Source organism: Pseudophryne corroboree, chromosome 1 (genome assembly GCF_028390025.1).
Source record: "Pseudophryne corroboree isolate aPseCor3 chromosome 1, aPseCor3.hap2, whole genome shotgun sequence".
Lineage (NCBI taxonomy): Eukaryota > Metazoa > Chordata > Amphibia > Anura > Myobatrachidae > Pseudophryne > Pseudophryne corroboree.
Genome location: NC_086444.1, coordinates 919,273,323 through 919,289,317, shown reverse-complemented (window position 1 = coordinate 919,289,317; position 15,995 = coordinate 919,273,323). Strand labels below are relative to the sequence as shown.

Below are 15,995 nucleotides of genomic sequence, written 5' to 3'. Positions count from 1 at the left end.
ATTATGGCTGTCGCAAATGTGGATGGAAATACAGTGGGCCGTACAGCTTCCCACTTGAAGCCGCATGTTACCCCGCATTAGCCCTACATATAAATTAATTAGCATAAGGTAGTAGATCTGGTATTCCGGCAACTTTTGCAGACGATACTAAACTTCAGACAAGGGTGTTGAGTCTCTACGGAATGATTTATCTAGACTGGAGGTCTGGGCAGATAAATGGAGAATGAGGTTCAATATAGACAAATGTAAAGTTTAGGGAGGCCAATCCCGGGATCGGGATCGGTGGGATCCCGGGATTATGGCCCAAAAACACCAGGATTTGAATCCCGGGATTGGCGCTTCCAATCCCGGCATTCACGGGATTACACTGCACATGCGCAGTTCCTCGCCTCACTTCCCCTGGCTGCTTCTCTCCCTGAGTGCAAGGAATTGATTGCTAAAATGCAAAATTGGTTGCAGCCCTCTTGGGCTGACTGATCGAGGGATGATGCACAGAGCTCACTCACACCGCCGGACCGCCACTAGCACGGAAGACGCATCTGCTGCACTCAACGCCCCGGTGAGCGCAGCAGATGCGTCCTCCGTGCTAGTGGTGGTCCGGCGTGGTGAGTGAGCTCTGCGCGTCTCCCCTCGCCAATCAGCCAGCCCAAAAGAGCAGCAACCAGTTTTGCATTTCAGTACGGCAGCTTCACAATCAGCGTACATCAATAGCGCTGAGGACCGAGGGACAAAAACCCATTGCTCAGGCGCCTGCAGCCCCCGGTCTGGGGTAACAAAAGTGACTGCACCTTGCTGGCATATATATAGCAGGGCCGATCAGGCATCAGATGGCACATGGACACATGGCAATGTGCTGCCAGCACTGTCCTTGCAGCCAAAAGTTACTTTCATTTGGACCTAAGCCCGCTCCACAGACAACCTACAGGTAAACCCCAGTGCAGGCGTCCGGTCTGCGGGAAGCTTTTCCATGTGCACGGATTGCCAGGACTGAAGTGTTTGCAGGCCTTGTGCTATTGGTGCTGAAGCTGGGCAGCCTCACCTCCTTACCCCACCAGCAGTCTCCACTAGCAGCGCTGAGCACCTGGCTCAGACGCTGCCTAGTAGTGCAGCATTGTCTCCTTCCCCCACTTGAAAACCCCCCTGACCCCCTCCCCCACATACATAAATTGAAGCTGGACAGGTCAATCCCAGGAATCCCGGGATTGAGATTTTTTCAGTCCCGATACCCAGGATTGAAAAAGTGGCCCGGGATTGGCCTCCCTAGTAAAGTTATGCACTTTGGGGCTAAGAACAATAGGGCAGCCTATAAACAAAATGGGGAAAATGTAGGGATAACGGTAGTTGAAAAAGATTTGGAGGTGCTCATCGATAATAGACTTAGTAGCAGTATGCAATGTCAAAATGCAGCAACAAAAGCAAATAAGGTGTTGGCATGCATAAAACGGGGAATGGAGACAAGGGATGATTGTGTAATCCTGCCACTGTATAAATCATTGGTACGGCCACATCTGGAATATTGTGTACAGTTCTGGGCACCCCACTATAAAAAAAGATATCTTGGAATTCAAATGGGTTCAAAGACGAGCCACCAAACTGGTTACGGGGTTAGAGGTACTGAATTATGAGGAAAGACTTAAAAGGTTAGATTTCTTTACACTGGAAAAGAGGCGACTGAGAGGGGACATTATTAATATCTATAAATACATAAAGGGACAATATAAGGATTTATCAGACAATCTGTTTATCAAAAAAAGGCTACATAGGACACAAGGACACCCCCTGAGGTTAGAAGAAAAAATAAGATTTTAAACCTACCGTAAATCTTTTTCTCCTAGTCCGTAGAGGATACTGGGAACTCCGTAAGGACCATGGGGAATAGACGGGCTCCGCAGGAGACATGGGCACTAAAAAGAACTTTAGGTATGGGTGTGCACTGGCTCCTCCCTCTATGCCCCTCCTCCAGACCTCAGTTAGAGAAACTGTGCCCAGAGGAGACGGACAGTACGAGGAAAGGATTTTTGTTAATCTAAGGGCAAGATTCATACCAGCCCACACCATCCACACCGTATAACATGGAATATACGAACCATTTAACAGTATGAAACAAAACAGCATCAGCCCGAGACTGATTAAAACTGTAACATAACCCTTATGTAAGCAAACTAAAAACAAGTCTTGCAGCATTTAGTCCGCACTGGGACGGGCGCCCAGCATCCTCTACGGACTAGGAGAAAAAGATTTACCGGTAGGTTTAAAATCTTATTTTCTCTAACGTCCTAGAGGATGCTGGGGACTCCGTAAGGACCATGGGGATTATACCAAAGCTCCCAAACGGGCGGGAGAGTGCGGATGACTCTGCAGCACCGATTGAGCAAACACGAGGTCCTCCTCAGCTAGGGTATCAAACTTGTAAAACCTCGCCCAAGAAGAGCCCACCTTCCTAGTGGAATGGGCCTTAACCGATTTTGGTAACGGCAATCCAGCCGTAGAATGAGCCTGCTGATTCGTATTACAGATCAAGCGAGCAATAGTCTGTTTAGACGCAGGTGCGCCAACCTTGTTGGCTGCATATAGGATAAACAGGGCCTCCGTTTTCCTAACCCGAGCCGTTCTGGCCACATAAATTTTCAATGCCCTGACCACATCCAGGGACTCGGAATCCTCCACGTCCCTTGTAGCCACAGGCACCACAATAGGTTGGTTCAAATGAAAAGAAGAAACCACCTTAGGCAAAAATTGAGGACGAGTCCGCAACTCAGATCTATCCACATGGAAAATTAGGTAAGGGCTTTTGTGAGACAAAGCCGCCAACTCCGACACCCGCTGTGCCGACACCAAGGCCAACAGCATGACCACTTTCCAAGTGAGATACTTTAATTCAACTGTCTGAAAAGGCTCAAACCAGTGAGACTTAAGGAACCGTAACACCACGTTAAGGTCCCATGGTGCCACCGGGGGCACAAAAGGAGGCTGGATATGCAGCACCCCCTTCACGAAAGTCTGGACTTCTGGAAGAGAAGCCAATTCCTTTTGAAAGAAAATGGATAGGGACGAAATCTGAACCTTAATGGAGCCTAATTTTAGGCCCAAATTCACTCCAGTTTGTAGGAAGTGGAGAAAACGGCCCAGACGGAATTCTGCCGGAGGAGCAGTCTTGGCTTCGCACCAAGACACATACTTCCTCCAGATACAGTGATAATTTTTCGATGTCACCTCCTTCCTAGCCTTTATCAGAGTAGTAATGACCTCCGGAGAAATGCCCTTCTCCGCTATGCCGTCAAACGCAGTCGCGGTAAGTCCTGGAATAGACAGGGCCCTTGTTGTAACAGGTCTTCCCTGAGAGGAAGAGGCCACGGATCTTCGGTGAGCATCTCCCGCAGATCCGGATACCAGGCCCTTCGAGGCCAATCTGGAACAATGAGAATTGTCTGAATTCCTCTTCGCCTTATGATTCTCAGTATCTTTGAGATGAGAGGAAGAGGGGGGAACACATAGACCGACTGATACACCCACGGTGTCACCAGTGCGTCCACTGCAAACGCCTGAGGGTCCCTTGACCTGGCGCAAGATCTCAGAAGTTTTTTGTTGAGGCGTGAAGCCATCATGTCTATTTGAGACAGTCCCCACTGACTTACAATCTCTGCGAAGACTTCTTGATGAAGTCCCCACTCTCCTGGATGCAGATCGTGTCTGCTTAGGAAGTCTGCTTCCCAGTTGTCCACTCCCGGAATGAAGACTGCTGTCAGAGCGCTCACATGACTCTCCGCCCATCGAAGAATCCTTGAGACTTCTGCCATTGCCACTCTGCTCCTCGTGCCACCTTGGCGGTTTAAATGAGCCACTGCTGGGATGTTGTCTGACTGAATTAGAACCGGTAGACCTTGAAGTAAGGTCTCCGCCTGACGAAGGCCGTTGTATATGGCCCTAAATTCCAGAACGTTGATGTGTAGACAAGCTTCCTGGCTTGACCACAGACCCTGGAAGCTTCTTCCCTGTGTGACTGCTTCCCATCCTCGGAGGCTCGCGTCCGTGGTCATCAGAACCCAGTCCTGGATGCCGAACCTGCGACCCCCTAGAAGGTGAGAACTCTGCAGCCACCACAGGAGAGAGACACTGGCCCTGGGGGACAGGTGGATCATTTGATGAATCTGTAGATGTGACCCCGACCACTTGTCCAGAAGGTCCCATTGAAAAGTCCTGGCATGGAACCTGCCGAATGGAATGGCCTCGTAAGACGCCACCATTTTTCCCAGCACTCGAGTGCAGTGATGTACCGACACCCTGTCCGGCCTCAAGAGGTCCCTGTCCAAGCTCTGAAGTTCCTGGGCCTTTTCCATCAGGAGAAAGACCCTCCTTTGTTCCGTGTCCAGAATCATGCCTAAGAAAGGCAATCGGGTCGTTGGAACTAACTGTGACTTTGGTAGATTTAGAATCCAACCGTATTGTTGTAACACCCTCAGGGAGAGTGATACTCTGTCTAGCAATCGTTCTCTCGATCTCGTTTTTATCAGGAGATCGTCCAATTACGGGATAATTGTGACCGTCCAATTACGGGATAATTGTGACCCCCTGCTTGCGCAGGAGCACCATCATCTCTGCCATTAATTTGGTAAAAATCCTCGGGCCGTGGAAAGCCCAAATGGCAACGTCTGAAATTGGTAATGACAATCCTGTACTACAAATCTCAGGAACGCCTGATGAGGTTGATAAATGGGGACATGAAGGTATGCATCCTTTATGTCTAGGAACACCATATAATTTCCCTCTTCCAGACTTGCGATGACCGCCCTGAGCGATTTCATCTTGAACCTCTTTAAGTATAGGTTTAAGGATTTTAAATTTAGAATTGGTCTGACCGAACCGTCCGGTTTCGGGACCACAAACAGGGTTGAGTAATAGCCCATCACCTGCTGCTGCAGGGAAACTTTGACCACCACTTGTTGAAGGCACAACTTTTGAATTGCTGCCAAAACTACCTCCCTCTCTGGGGAAGAAGTCGGCAGTGCCGATTTGAAAAACCGGCGAGGAGGCACCTCTTCGAATTCCAGCTTGTACTCCTGGGAAACAATGTCTATTGCCCAGGGGTCCACCTGAGAATGAACCCAGACCTGGCTGAAAAGACGAAGACGTGCCCCCACAGGAGCGGACTCCACCCGCGGAGCCCCAGCGTCATGCGGTGGATTTAGTAAAAGCCGGGGAGGACTTTTGTTTCTGGGAACTGGCTGTAGCTGGCAGCTTTTTCCCCTTGCCCTTACCTCTGGCAAGAAAGGAAGATCCCTGAACTCTCTTGGATTTATGCGGCCGAAAGGACTGCATCTGATAATGTGGCGCTTTCTTAGGCTGTGAGGAAACATAAGGTAAACAAGTTGATTTACCAGCAGTAGCTGTGGAGACTAGGTCCGCGAGACCTTCCCCAAACAACTCCTCACCCTTGTAAGGTAAAACCTCCATATGCCGTTTCGAGTCGGCATCACCCGTCCACTGTCGGGTCCACAGTGCTCGCCTGGCAGAAATCGCCATAGCGTTCGCTCTGGACCCCAGTATGCCTATATCTCTCTGAGCCTCTCTCATATAAAGGACCGCATCCTTAATATGGCCCAGGGTCAATAAAATAGTTTCCTTATCCATTGTATCCATATCAGCAGATAAGGTATCGGTCCACGCTAGTACAGCGCTACAAACCCAAGCCGACGCTATTGCCGGTCTGAGTAATGTACCTGTATGTGTGTAAATTGACTTCAAGGTAGTTTCCTGCTTGCGGTCAGCCGGATCCCTGAGGGCAGCGGTATCCTGAGACGGCAGCGCCACCTTTTTGGAAAGGCGCGTCAACGCCTTGTCCACCCGTGGGGAGGATTCCCACCATATCCTGTCCTTGATCGGGAAAGGATACGCCATAAGAATCCTTTTGGGAATCTGCAGTTTCTTATCTGGAGTTTCCCAAGCACTTTCAAATAACTCATTTAATTCAAAGGAAGGTGGAAAGGTAACCTCAGGCTTCTTTTCCTTAAACATGTGGATCTTAGGATTAGGCACCGCGGGGTCATCTATAATATGCAGCACATCCTTTATAGCAATAATCATATAATGAATACTCTTTGCCAACTTTGGCTGCAACCTCGCATCATTATAATCGACACTAGAGTCAAAATCTGTGTCTGTATCTGTGTCAACTATCTGAGAAAGTGTGCGCTTTTGAGACCTCGAAGGCCCCTATGACATAGGGAAAGGCAGGGTCTGACCCACCGTACCGTCCCTGGACTCTGCTTTGTCCATACGTTTGTGCAATAAATTCACATTTGCATTTAAAATATTCCACATATCCATCCAGTCATGTGTCGGCGTTGCCGACGGCGACACCACACTCATGCGCTCCACCTCATCCCTAGGAGAGCCTTCCGCTTCAGACATGCCGACACACACGTACTGACACACCACACACTCAGGGAAAGCTCTATCTGGAGACAGTTCCCCCACAAGGCCCTTTGGAGAGACAGAGAGAGAGAGTATGCCAGCACACACCCAGCGCCAATAACCCTGGAAAAACAAAAATTTGCCCAGATATAGCGCTTTTATATATATATATATATATATATATATGTGTATATATATATGTATATATATGTATATATATATATATTCACTGCGCCAAATTATGTGCCCCCCCCCCCTTCTTTAAAACCCTCTGTCACCGGTGATCAGCAGGGGAGAGTCCGGGAGCCAGCTTCTCAGCGTGTGCTGTGGAGAAAATGGCGCTGGTGAGTGCTGAGGAAGAAGTCCCGCCCCCTCAGTGGCGGGCTTCGGTCCCGCTTTTTTTAAAACAAACTGGCGAGGATACTCTTAAATACCACTAAATAGTGTAAATCAAATCATAGCCAGCCCTAGAGGTATACATTGCTGCCCAGGGCGACCCCCCCCCCCCCCCCCCCCCCTGCGCCCTGCACCCCACAGTGTGCGCTGTGTGTGTGTTCTGTGTGGGAGCAATGGCGCGCAGCATTACCTCATTGAAGATCTGAAGTCTTCGGCCGCCTCTGAAGTCTACTATCTTCTTATACTCACCCGGCTTCTATCTTCCGGCTCTGTGAGGAGGACGGCGGCGCGGCTCCGGGATGAACAGCGAGGAGAGACCTGCGTTCCGACTCCCTCTGGAGCTAATGGTGTCCAGTAGCCTAAGAAGCAGAGCCTAGCATTTAAGTAGGTCTGCTTCTCTCTCCTCAGTCCCAAGATGCAGGGAGCCTGTTGCCAGCAGGTCTCCCTGAAAATAAAAACCTAACAAAATACTTTCTTTCATGAAGCTCAGGAGAGCTCCCTGTAGTGCACCCAGTCTCCTCTGGGCACAGTATAAAACTGAGGTCTGGAGGAGGGGCATAGAGGGAGGATCCAGTGCACACCCATACCTAAAGTTCTTTTTAGTGCCCATGTCTCCTGCGGAGCCCGTCTATTCCCCATGGTCCTTACGGAGTCCCCAGCATCCTCTAGGATGTAAGCGAAAAAAACATTTCAAACACAACAGAGAAAAGGGTTCTTCACAGTAAGAGCAGTAAGGATTTGGAATTATCTGCCAGAGAAGATAGTAATGGTGGACTCATTCAATAAGTTTAAAAATGGACTAGATAAATTCCTATTTGAAATAAATATCCAAGGATACGATATTTAAATGATACAAGATTTTATAATACAGGTTGAACTCGATGGACATTTGTCTTTTTTCAACCTCAACAACTGTGTAACTACGGCCACTTTGCATTCAAATCGGGTCCAATGTGTATATTTTAGCATTTGTACACAAACTGTATATTTAATGTCATTTAAAGCAAACTTGTCAGTGGAGTTTTTCTTTACATTTACCTGTAGATTGACACTGTTAAAAATGTCCTGCAACAAAGTTACCTCACAAATCATTCACTTGAGTGAGGATCTGGTAAATAGCGCACCCAGTATGTTTATGTTGCCCAGCCAGGCAACTTTCTGTTTCTCAGTCAGCGCTAACCCCACTCTGTTATCACTCTACACCATTAAAGAGCACAGGGCAGAAAGTCAGTTGGAGGGCCCAGTTAAGCCTTTCTTACAACTTACCGCATCTCATTAGTGGTATAGAGGTAAATATTTGATATCAGTGTATAGTTAATTTTTTTAACTACTGTATGTGTCTGTTTTCCGGTACAGTTACAGGGGAAGTTTCAATTGTTTTCACACATATTAGATACTGATTTTTTACAGATTTCTGAAAAATAGTTGATCCTGTCGTGACAGGAAAAATAAACAATCTACCCAAGAAGGTCAAAAAAAAAAAGTTTTCTGAAAGTGAGGAAAAAGCATATGTGTGTTTAATTTTCTCACCACCTCCAATAAGTACTTTTGTGGTTCTAGCTTCAAAAACCCTTCCAAACAGCAAAAATCTAGATACTATAGATTTACTTTCATACATGATAGCCCAGCAGTGCATACCGTTCAGAAAACTAAAGAACCTACAGTATCCTATTAAATAAGGGGACCACAGTGCCTTTTGATGCCATGATGGGGAAGATCTGGTATTAGAACCCGCAATCTCTGGACTTCTTTAACACTTTCTGTAGGATGGTTTTTTGGGGATCAGCAGAGGCATCTACTATTAGGGGGGGACTTTTGAGTACGTTCCCCCATTCCCCTCGCCCCCATTTGAACTCCTGCAGTGCTGAATCCGATTTGTCCTTAATATTAAAGGGGTAAAGCACTCATTGGTCGTGTGAGGTGCCGGAATTATTCCTAAGATTCCATATCTAGTCTTCAAGCGCCCAAGTTGTATTTTTAGGTATTTCCTCTTTGTGAGCATAATTACTAAGCCAGACAAATAGAAAACATGGCCTGTAGGGAGCATAATGACCAGAGTTAAGAAACTGGATTATTCCAAATTGGAAAGTATGTGAAAGGGAACTATGACACGGAGATAAACTGTATAACCAGTGTATCAGAGGCTGGCTGGCAGCATGGTAAATATAATTTGTCACAGCTGCAACCTCAGAAGGCATCCATACTGAGCTAGCTTTTATGCTGGAAGCCGAGTGAAAAGACAGCATTAGTAAAATAACTACAGTAAAAGTGCCATTGAAAGTTGTTTTTCTATGTATGTTCCAGTACAGTAATTAGAAAACAGAGCACTTTCCATACATTACAATAAAAATACTAAATGCATTCATACAAATAACCCATGCAGACAGATGGCGAGTGTAGGAAACCTTAACAAAGCAGGCACTTTGGAGCTTGTGAACTGCAATTTTTATATATTATCTTATTAAAATGTCTATTTTTTTTTTTATTCCTATCAACTATGAGACAATAATCTTTGTTGACAACTTCTGTAAAATTGTATCAAAGCGGCTATTTCTGGACCTGCCACCAATGATTGTATGGTTCTCTCAATTGTATAATCTATATGGAAAATGTATTCTAAAAACATTATATGGGTAATACATTATCACATTAACAGAAATTCTTTGAAAAATAAAAAGAGGGTGTATGTTTATTGCAAAAGTGATACCATGCAAAATCAGTGCTGACCTCCTAAACCGCGCAGGAGGAAACTGATGAAGATACCGCCTGCTACTGGGTATGGGTCATAGGGTCCACATGCATTAGGTCGACTGTGAATAGGTCAACACCTGAAATAGGTGGACACAGTCATTAAGTCCACATGAACAAGGTCGACAAGGAAAAAAGTCGATATGAATTTTGTGGGTGGTCTTCAGGTTGCCGACTGTTGGGATCCCGGCGCACAGTATACCGGCGCCGGAATCCCAACAGCCGGCATACCGACACTTTTTCTCCCTCGTGGGGGTTCACGACCCCCCTGGAGGGAGAATAAATAGCATGGCGAGCGCGTAGCGCGCCACCGTGCCCGCAGCGTGGCGAGTGCAGCAAGCCCGCAAGAGGCTCATTTGCACTCGCCACGCTGTCGGTATGCCGGCGTTAGGGCTTCCGGCACTGGTATGCTGGTCGCCGAGAGCCTGGCCGTCTGCATACCATACTACACACGACTTTAGTAACTTTTTTTGGTGTCGTTTTCATCGTAAAGTGACCGGGAACCCCAATTAGTGCATCATGTCAGCTCGCCATGCTTGGAGCAAGGTGCCTTGCACCACTGCGCTTGGCACAGGTTACTATTCCCAATCGTAGTCCACGTGGATCGTAAAGTATGAAAAAGTTTTAAAACTATTTTTTTTTAAATGTGAAACTCATGTTGACTTTTGCCATGTCGACCTAATGCATGTCGACCTAAGGACCGTATCCCCTGCTACTAACAGCAAATAGAAAACGATTTTTTAGTCTACCTGCTTTACTGCTCCACTCTACTATCCTCCACTACCCTCCATAGACTTTTAATGGCAGAAATAAAAGATAGGGTAGGATGTTATTTGTAGTAAAATTGCACATAATAAATAATAATTAAAGATTGTTGTATGCACGCATTAAATATGGATCACAATATCCAGAATAAAAACAAAAAGTGCTGGTTACATACAATGCAATATATTGTTCGTGCAGTCGACCAACGATATATTGCTAGTGCATCTGTGGGCGTGTATGGCCTATATATCTGCAAACGTCATCTACAGACATATCAGGTTAGCCCAGCCGATACTGAATTATCTTGCAGATACAGTACTGTGCAAAAGTTTTAAGCAGGTGTGAAAATAATGCTGCAAAGTAAGAATGCTTTAAAAATAGAAGTGTTAATAGTTTCTTTTTATAAATTAATAAAATGCAAAGTGAAAGAACAGAATAGAAATCTAAATCAAATCAATACTTGGTGTGACCACCCTTTGTCTTCAAAACAGCATCAATTATTCTAGGTACACTTGCACACCAGTTTTTGAAGGAACTCGGCAGGGAGGTTGTTCCAGACATCTTGGAAAAATAGCCATAGATCTTCTGTGGATGGAGGTTTGCTCAAATCCTTCTGTCTCTCCATGTAATCCTAGACAGTCATGATGATGTTGAGATTAGGCCCCTCTGTGGGAGCCATATCTTCGCTTCCAGGACTCCTAGTTCTTCTTTACGCTGAAGATAGTTGTTAATCACATTGGCTGTATATTTGGGGTCATTGTCCTGCTGCTGAATAAATTTGGAGCTATTCAGACGCCTCCCTGATGGTATTGCATGATGGATAAGTACCTGTCTGTATTTTTCAGCATTGAAGCACAAAGGAACAGGCAACTTTGAGGACCATAGACACGGTGGTCAGCCAAGGAAATTTAGTGTATCAGATGAAAGACACATCATGCTTACTTACCTTCCACCAGGACCAGTGGACTCAACTATACACAAAAACATAGAAACTGGGGTGCAGAAAAATGGCAGCAGGTGCTCTGGACTGATGACTCAAAATGTGAAATATTTGGCTGTAGCAAAACGCAGTTTGTTCACCGAAGAGCTGGAGAGTGGTACAATAATGAGTATCTGCAGGCAACAGTGAGGTTCCTTGCAAGTTTGAGCTGTATTTCAGCAAATGGAGTTGGGGAATTGGTCAGGCTTAATAGTGTCCTCAATGCTGAGAAATACAGACAGGTACTTATCCATCATGCAATACCATGAGAGAGGTGTCTGATTGCCGTCAAATTTATTTTGCAGCAGGACAACGACCCCAAACATACAGCCAATGTCATTAAGAACGATCTTCACTGTAAAGGAGGAACAAGGAGGCCTGGAAATGATGGTCTGACCTATTAAGCAGCCGAGTGATAAGCGTGTATAGCTTACCAAATTGGTCAGTCAGTCGGCCCATTGGTCGGTCTGGTGTGTACCCAGCATAAGGGGTTCTTAAACTATTAGTGGTCTATAACAGCCTTTTCTCATTCCCATAAAAGTCTCGACCAACAGGCATGCAGATAACGTGATTTAATACAATGGTTACTTATAACAGTCAACACATTTCCTATAGGTTTCTGTTTGAACTATATTTCTCACCAAAAATGGAGTGATATTGACATAGTTAAGGAACTCCTTATGGTGCATGCTTTAGTTCACAAACTGGGAGAAGTCACTGTAATACAGCTCCAAGTCCCAATTATCTGTGGATGTGGATTAATAGATCGACAGTGAATGGTCAACATGCATTATGTCGTCATGTACAAAAGGTCAACAGTGGTTATGGTCGACAGGTTCAACAGGTCGACACACAAATGGTCAACATGCTTTTTTTGCCCAAATCTTGTATGTTCACTGTTATGTGACCACCATCAGTAGAAATGTAGACCCTTGCGTGCTCTCTTCACTTTCCATGCTTCGAGCTTGGTGGCTTACTCCACTTTGCTCACCACAGGTACTATTCCCAGGAGATGTTCACATGTATAGTAAATCAAGCAGAAAAAACATGTGTAAACAATATAAAACATGTCAACTTTTTGTACCTGTCTGACTGTTGTCTGTCATCTGGATACCATTATCTGTCACATGGCTCTAATACTTTAGATTAAAGAACACAACATATAGCAATGAACCTGCAATAAAGCAGCAGTCTTCTTGGTTAACTAGAATTAGTATTTATTCAATATACTAATGCCATTCGTTCCTGACCCTTTTCTTTCCATTGATCAGCTAAGCACTATGGCACATGAATTTTCGGTGAAGGAGCAAGGTTTTGAAGTGCAGTTGCAAGAGATGGAAGACAGTTGTCGAAAGTCTATAGAAGAATTAATGAAGTTGCTTATGGCTCAACAGAAAACCAGCTATAAATGGAAGGAAGAGACAACCAACCTAACAAAAAGCACAGAGAACAGGATAAAGAAACTGCGGTATGTACCTGCCAATGTTCTAGTCTGTTGCAAGTCATTGTCAAAGGACAGTTCCATACTTGACCAGTGAATAGATGCCTAATCAAATTGTGCAGCCACAGAATAGCACCTCCTGGTTACAGCTGGCTGCAGCAGACTGAAATGTTCTACTTGCCCCTGCCAAGTCAGTGTTCTGACGTAGGAACGTTTGAAAGCCCCAGTGTGATAAATGCATTAGGATTTTCAAGTGTTATTACACCTGTGTGAAAAGTTACTCCATGTCAGAGGAAGCACTAGTAAATTTCATTCTTTAGAGGTAGTATTGTCGTGTCAAAGCAAATTACATGTTTACTCACATTTCTGCAGAAATATTGTTGGCCTCATAATTCATTAATTAATAAGGAAAGCCATGTTCTACAGATAGCTAATTGCAGTGGTTTGGCGGTTTACTTTAAGTAGGTTTGGTTAATTGCGTGAACTGTAACTTTAATCTCTATCTTCCCTCTAGTTGGTGGTGCTAGCTTCTCTTGGGAACAGTAATGAAAACTGGTACATTTGAAGACGTTACTGTAATCCATAGTAACCAATAATTTTTAGTGTTTCAAAATAACTAGTTGCTTTTGGTCCCAGTACGTTTTTTTTCCTGTGCTCCAGTTTTCATAAATAATCATTGTCACTAAACCTTTCTACAGTGCATTTGTTCTCATGAATATGCCCAACTTTGTTCCACAAATCAGGGATTTAACTCCAAATAGATGTTTGTCAGCAGGAGAGAATTCAATTCTCTGCAATGTGCAGCTGCATTATTTAGTTACAGACATTCCCAAAGAACTACAGTAGCCAAATATCGATCGTTTTCCGGCTCAGCTCTGTGGGGTGCGATGGCAAATTGTCGATGTTGGTGTCTGCGAGTTGTCGGAGCTCCAACCACATGTCCTGGACAAGATGGATAGTGGATTGCTTGAAAATAAAAGCAGTACTTTGCTCTTCTGTATCTTATATTTGTTAAGTTTTGTATTGTTACATATACTCTAACATTTTGCATGCAGCAGAGGAATTCTGTCACCTTCTTACTGTAGTGATTCAGAGCGAACTTGCTTCCTAAGTATTGATAAGCCACTAACATGTATGTGACGGGACCACTTTAAGAGAATTGGAGAAAAAATATGGAGAAATACTTGGAAAAGTAACTTTGTGTTTATTGGGGTAATGGGAGAGCTAGAGAAACAGCAGGGAGGGTCGCAGTGCTGTTAAAATCCAATAAGCTATGTGTGTAATATGAGCTTCACATTTCCCCTATTAATAAATTGTGTTTTACCAAGTCAGCAACTTTAGCGTGAGCTTAGTTTTAGCCAAGTGTAAACTGTTATACTCCAGAATATGTCAGCTTGATATAGCGCATTCTATTTTTATCTTGCTAGGGGGAAAAAAACTTCTATTTTGCCAACAAACCAAAGTGAGTGAAATAATGAATAGTATGGCACACTAGTGCACACTCCTCGTCTGTATTTACAAATATGCATTGCATACACATTTCTTTCATTCTCCGTGACCTTTAGCTGACATTTTTGCTGAGACTTGAAGCTCATCCAAAGTGCTTTGCTTTTTCAGGGTATGCTAATTAAAAACTTGCTCAGCAGAATTGAATGTTGCCATGTTATTTATACTGCTCTAAAATGGGTTTACCAAATAGTGACCATCAACTATTTATTTTTGTTAAAAGCTGTTACCTGTTTAATGCTTATCGCTTCTGAGAAGTGAAACGTAACTGTGTGCTACATTTGTATTTTGGTTTTGTGCTGGAAATAGTATTTGAATGTGTGTGTCTGAATTTTTTTTTCTATGCTGTTTGTGTGCTGACAGAAGATCTGTAAATCTTTCAGAGACCGAGCTGGAACATAGCCCAGATTTTTAAATTGGTATGGGAGATGCAGTCACTCTGAGGAGTTAGCAGGCTAATAGAACTGGTATCTGCAATACATTGAGGCAGACAGAGCAATCTATTGTCATTGGGTGCTTCTGTGTCATCTGCTTTTTGGCATTTTGCAAATTGAGGCACTTCTTTCTAGAACAAGCTGATGATTACATGGGTGTTATTCTACCTGATCCTTCAAGACTTCATGCTGGTTTGCTTTAGATCCAGGTCCAGACAATATTGTCATGCCTGTTTCTATTTATATAAGCTTAGGCAACTAGTTATTAGTTGGACTGAGTGGGCTGAGGGATGCAAATTGTTTATGTATGTTTATGAAATGCAACTAGAGAATTATATACACCTCCGTATACGTTCCATAAGAAGGACTTTAAACCGCTTATGCATTGTATGTTTCATGAGGGATGAGCAGTCATTTACGACCCTACAACTGTCATTGTCTTGCTTATAATGACCTCTTTTGCCTACAGTTCCCAGACATAATTCCCAGGCAATTGTGCTTCTGAAACTCCAAGTATAGCACATTCTATATCTGAAATGATTGGCTTGGCCTCATTTGACTCGGAACTAAGGACCTTGGCTTTATACAGTATGTGCATGACAATTAAGAGATTAAACTGTAAAGACCAGCTACAACTGGAGAATTAAAAGCCATATGCTGTAAATTAGTATTATCTGAAGAAACCAAACGTGTTCCCCAGGCCAGGAGATTTGCATATGTGATTGTGATTGGCAGATAGGTATCACATTTCCTTACATAAGGTTCTTTTAGGAGAACGTTAGAGAATGTATCTTGTATTCCATGTCAGCACAGCAGCCTAGTCCTTTCCATCACCTTGCCAATATCAGGTATCACATAATAGAGCCAGGTACAATTACATGTTTTATTACAGTCGCCATCGGAAGAGAAAATATTATAGTGTTATTTAGTCTGTTAGGGTTGCTTACATTGGAGGCTCTGTATTGCCATCATGTTCTAGAAAAAGGTGCTGGTTTCCAAAGCTACAGTGATACAATACGTATAAGCTGTTTCGTCTTGTTTTGTTTTCGGTGTTTATGTTCGTCATTGTTTAAAAAAAATGTGTTTTATTTTTAATATTCCTTACTTGTATGTGTTTTTTGCTTGGCGTCTGTCCTTGTATCTCGACAAAAGAATACCATTACAGACTTTTCTGCTGGCTGAGTAAGACAGCTGCAGGTACTGGCACAACACAGGAATCCATAATCATGAAGAGTAACTAAAGCATATTGCTGTTTTTTCACTAGAACAAAACACATCTGGCATAAGCTCTGTTAATTTGTTATCTGCGCATCAT

At 44.1% G+C, this 15,995-nt stretch overlaps 1 protein-coding gene across 4 annotated transcripts in view; it reads left to right on the top strand.

The window, feature by feature from the left end:
* Window positions 1–15,995, top strand: part of SCLT1 (sodium channel and clathrin linker 1) — a 410,760-nt gene that overhangs the window by 373,608 nt on the left and 21,157 nt on the right. For all 4 annotated transcript variants that reach the window (XM_063920346.1, XM_063920347.1, XM_063920345.1 and 1 more), the window contains exon 19: window positions 12,571–12,767. In XM_063920346.1, the coding sequence (XP_063776416.1) occupies window positions 12,571–12,767 (197 nt within the window). The remainder of the gene's footprint in view (window positions 1–12,570; window positions 12,768–15,995) is intronic.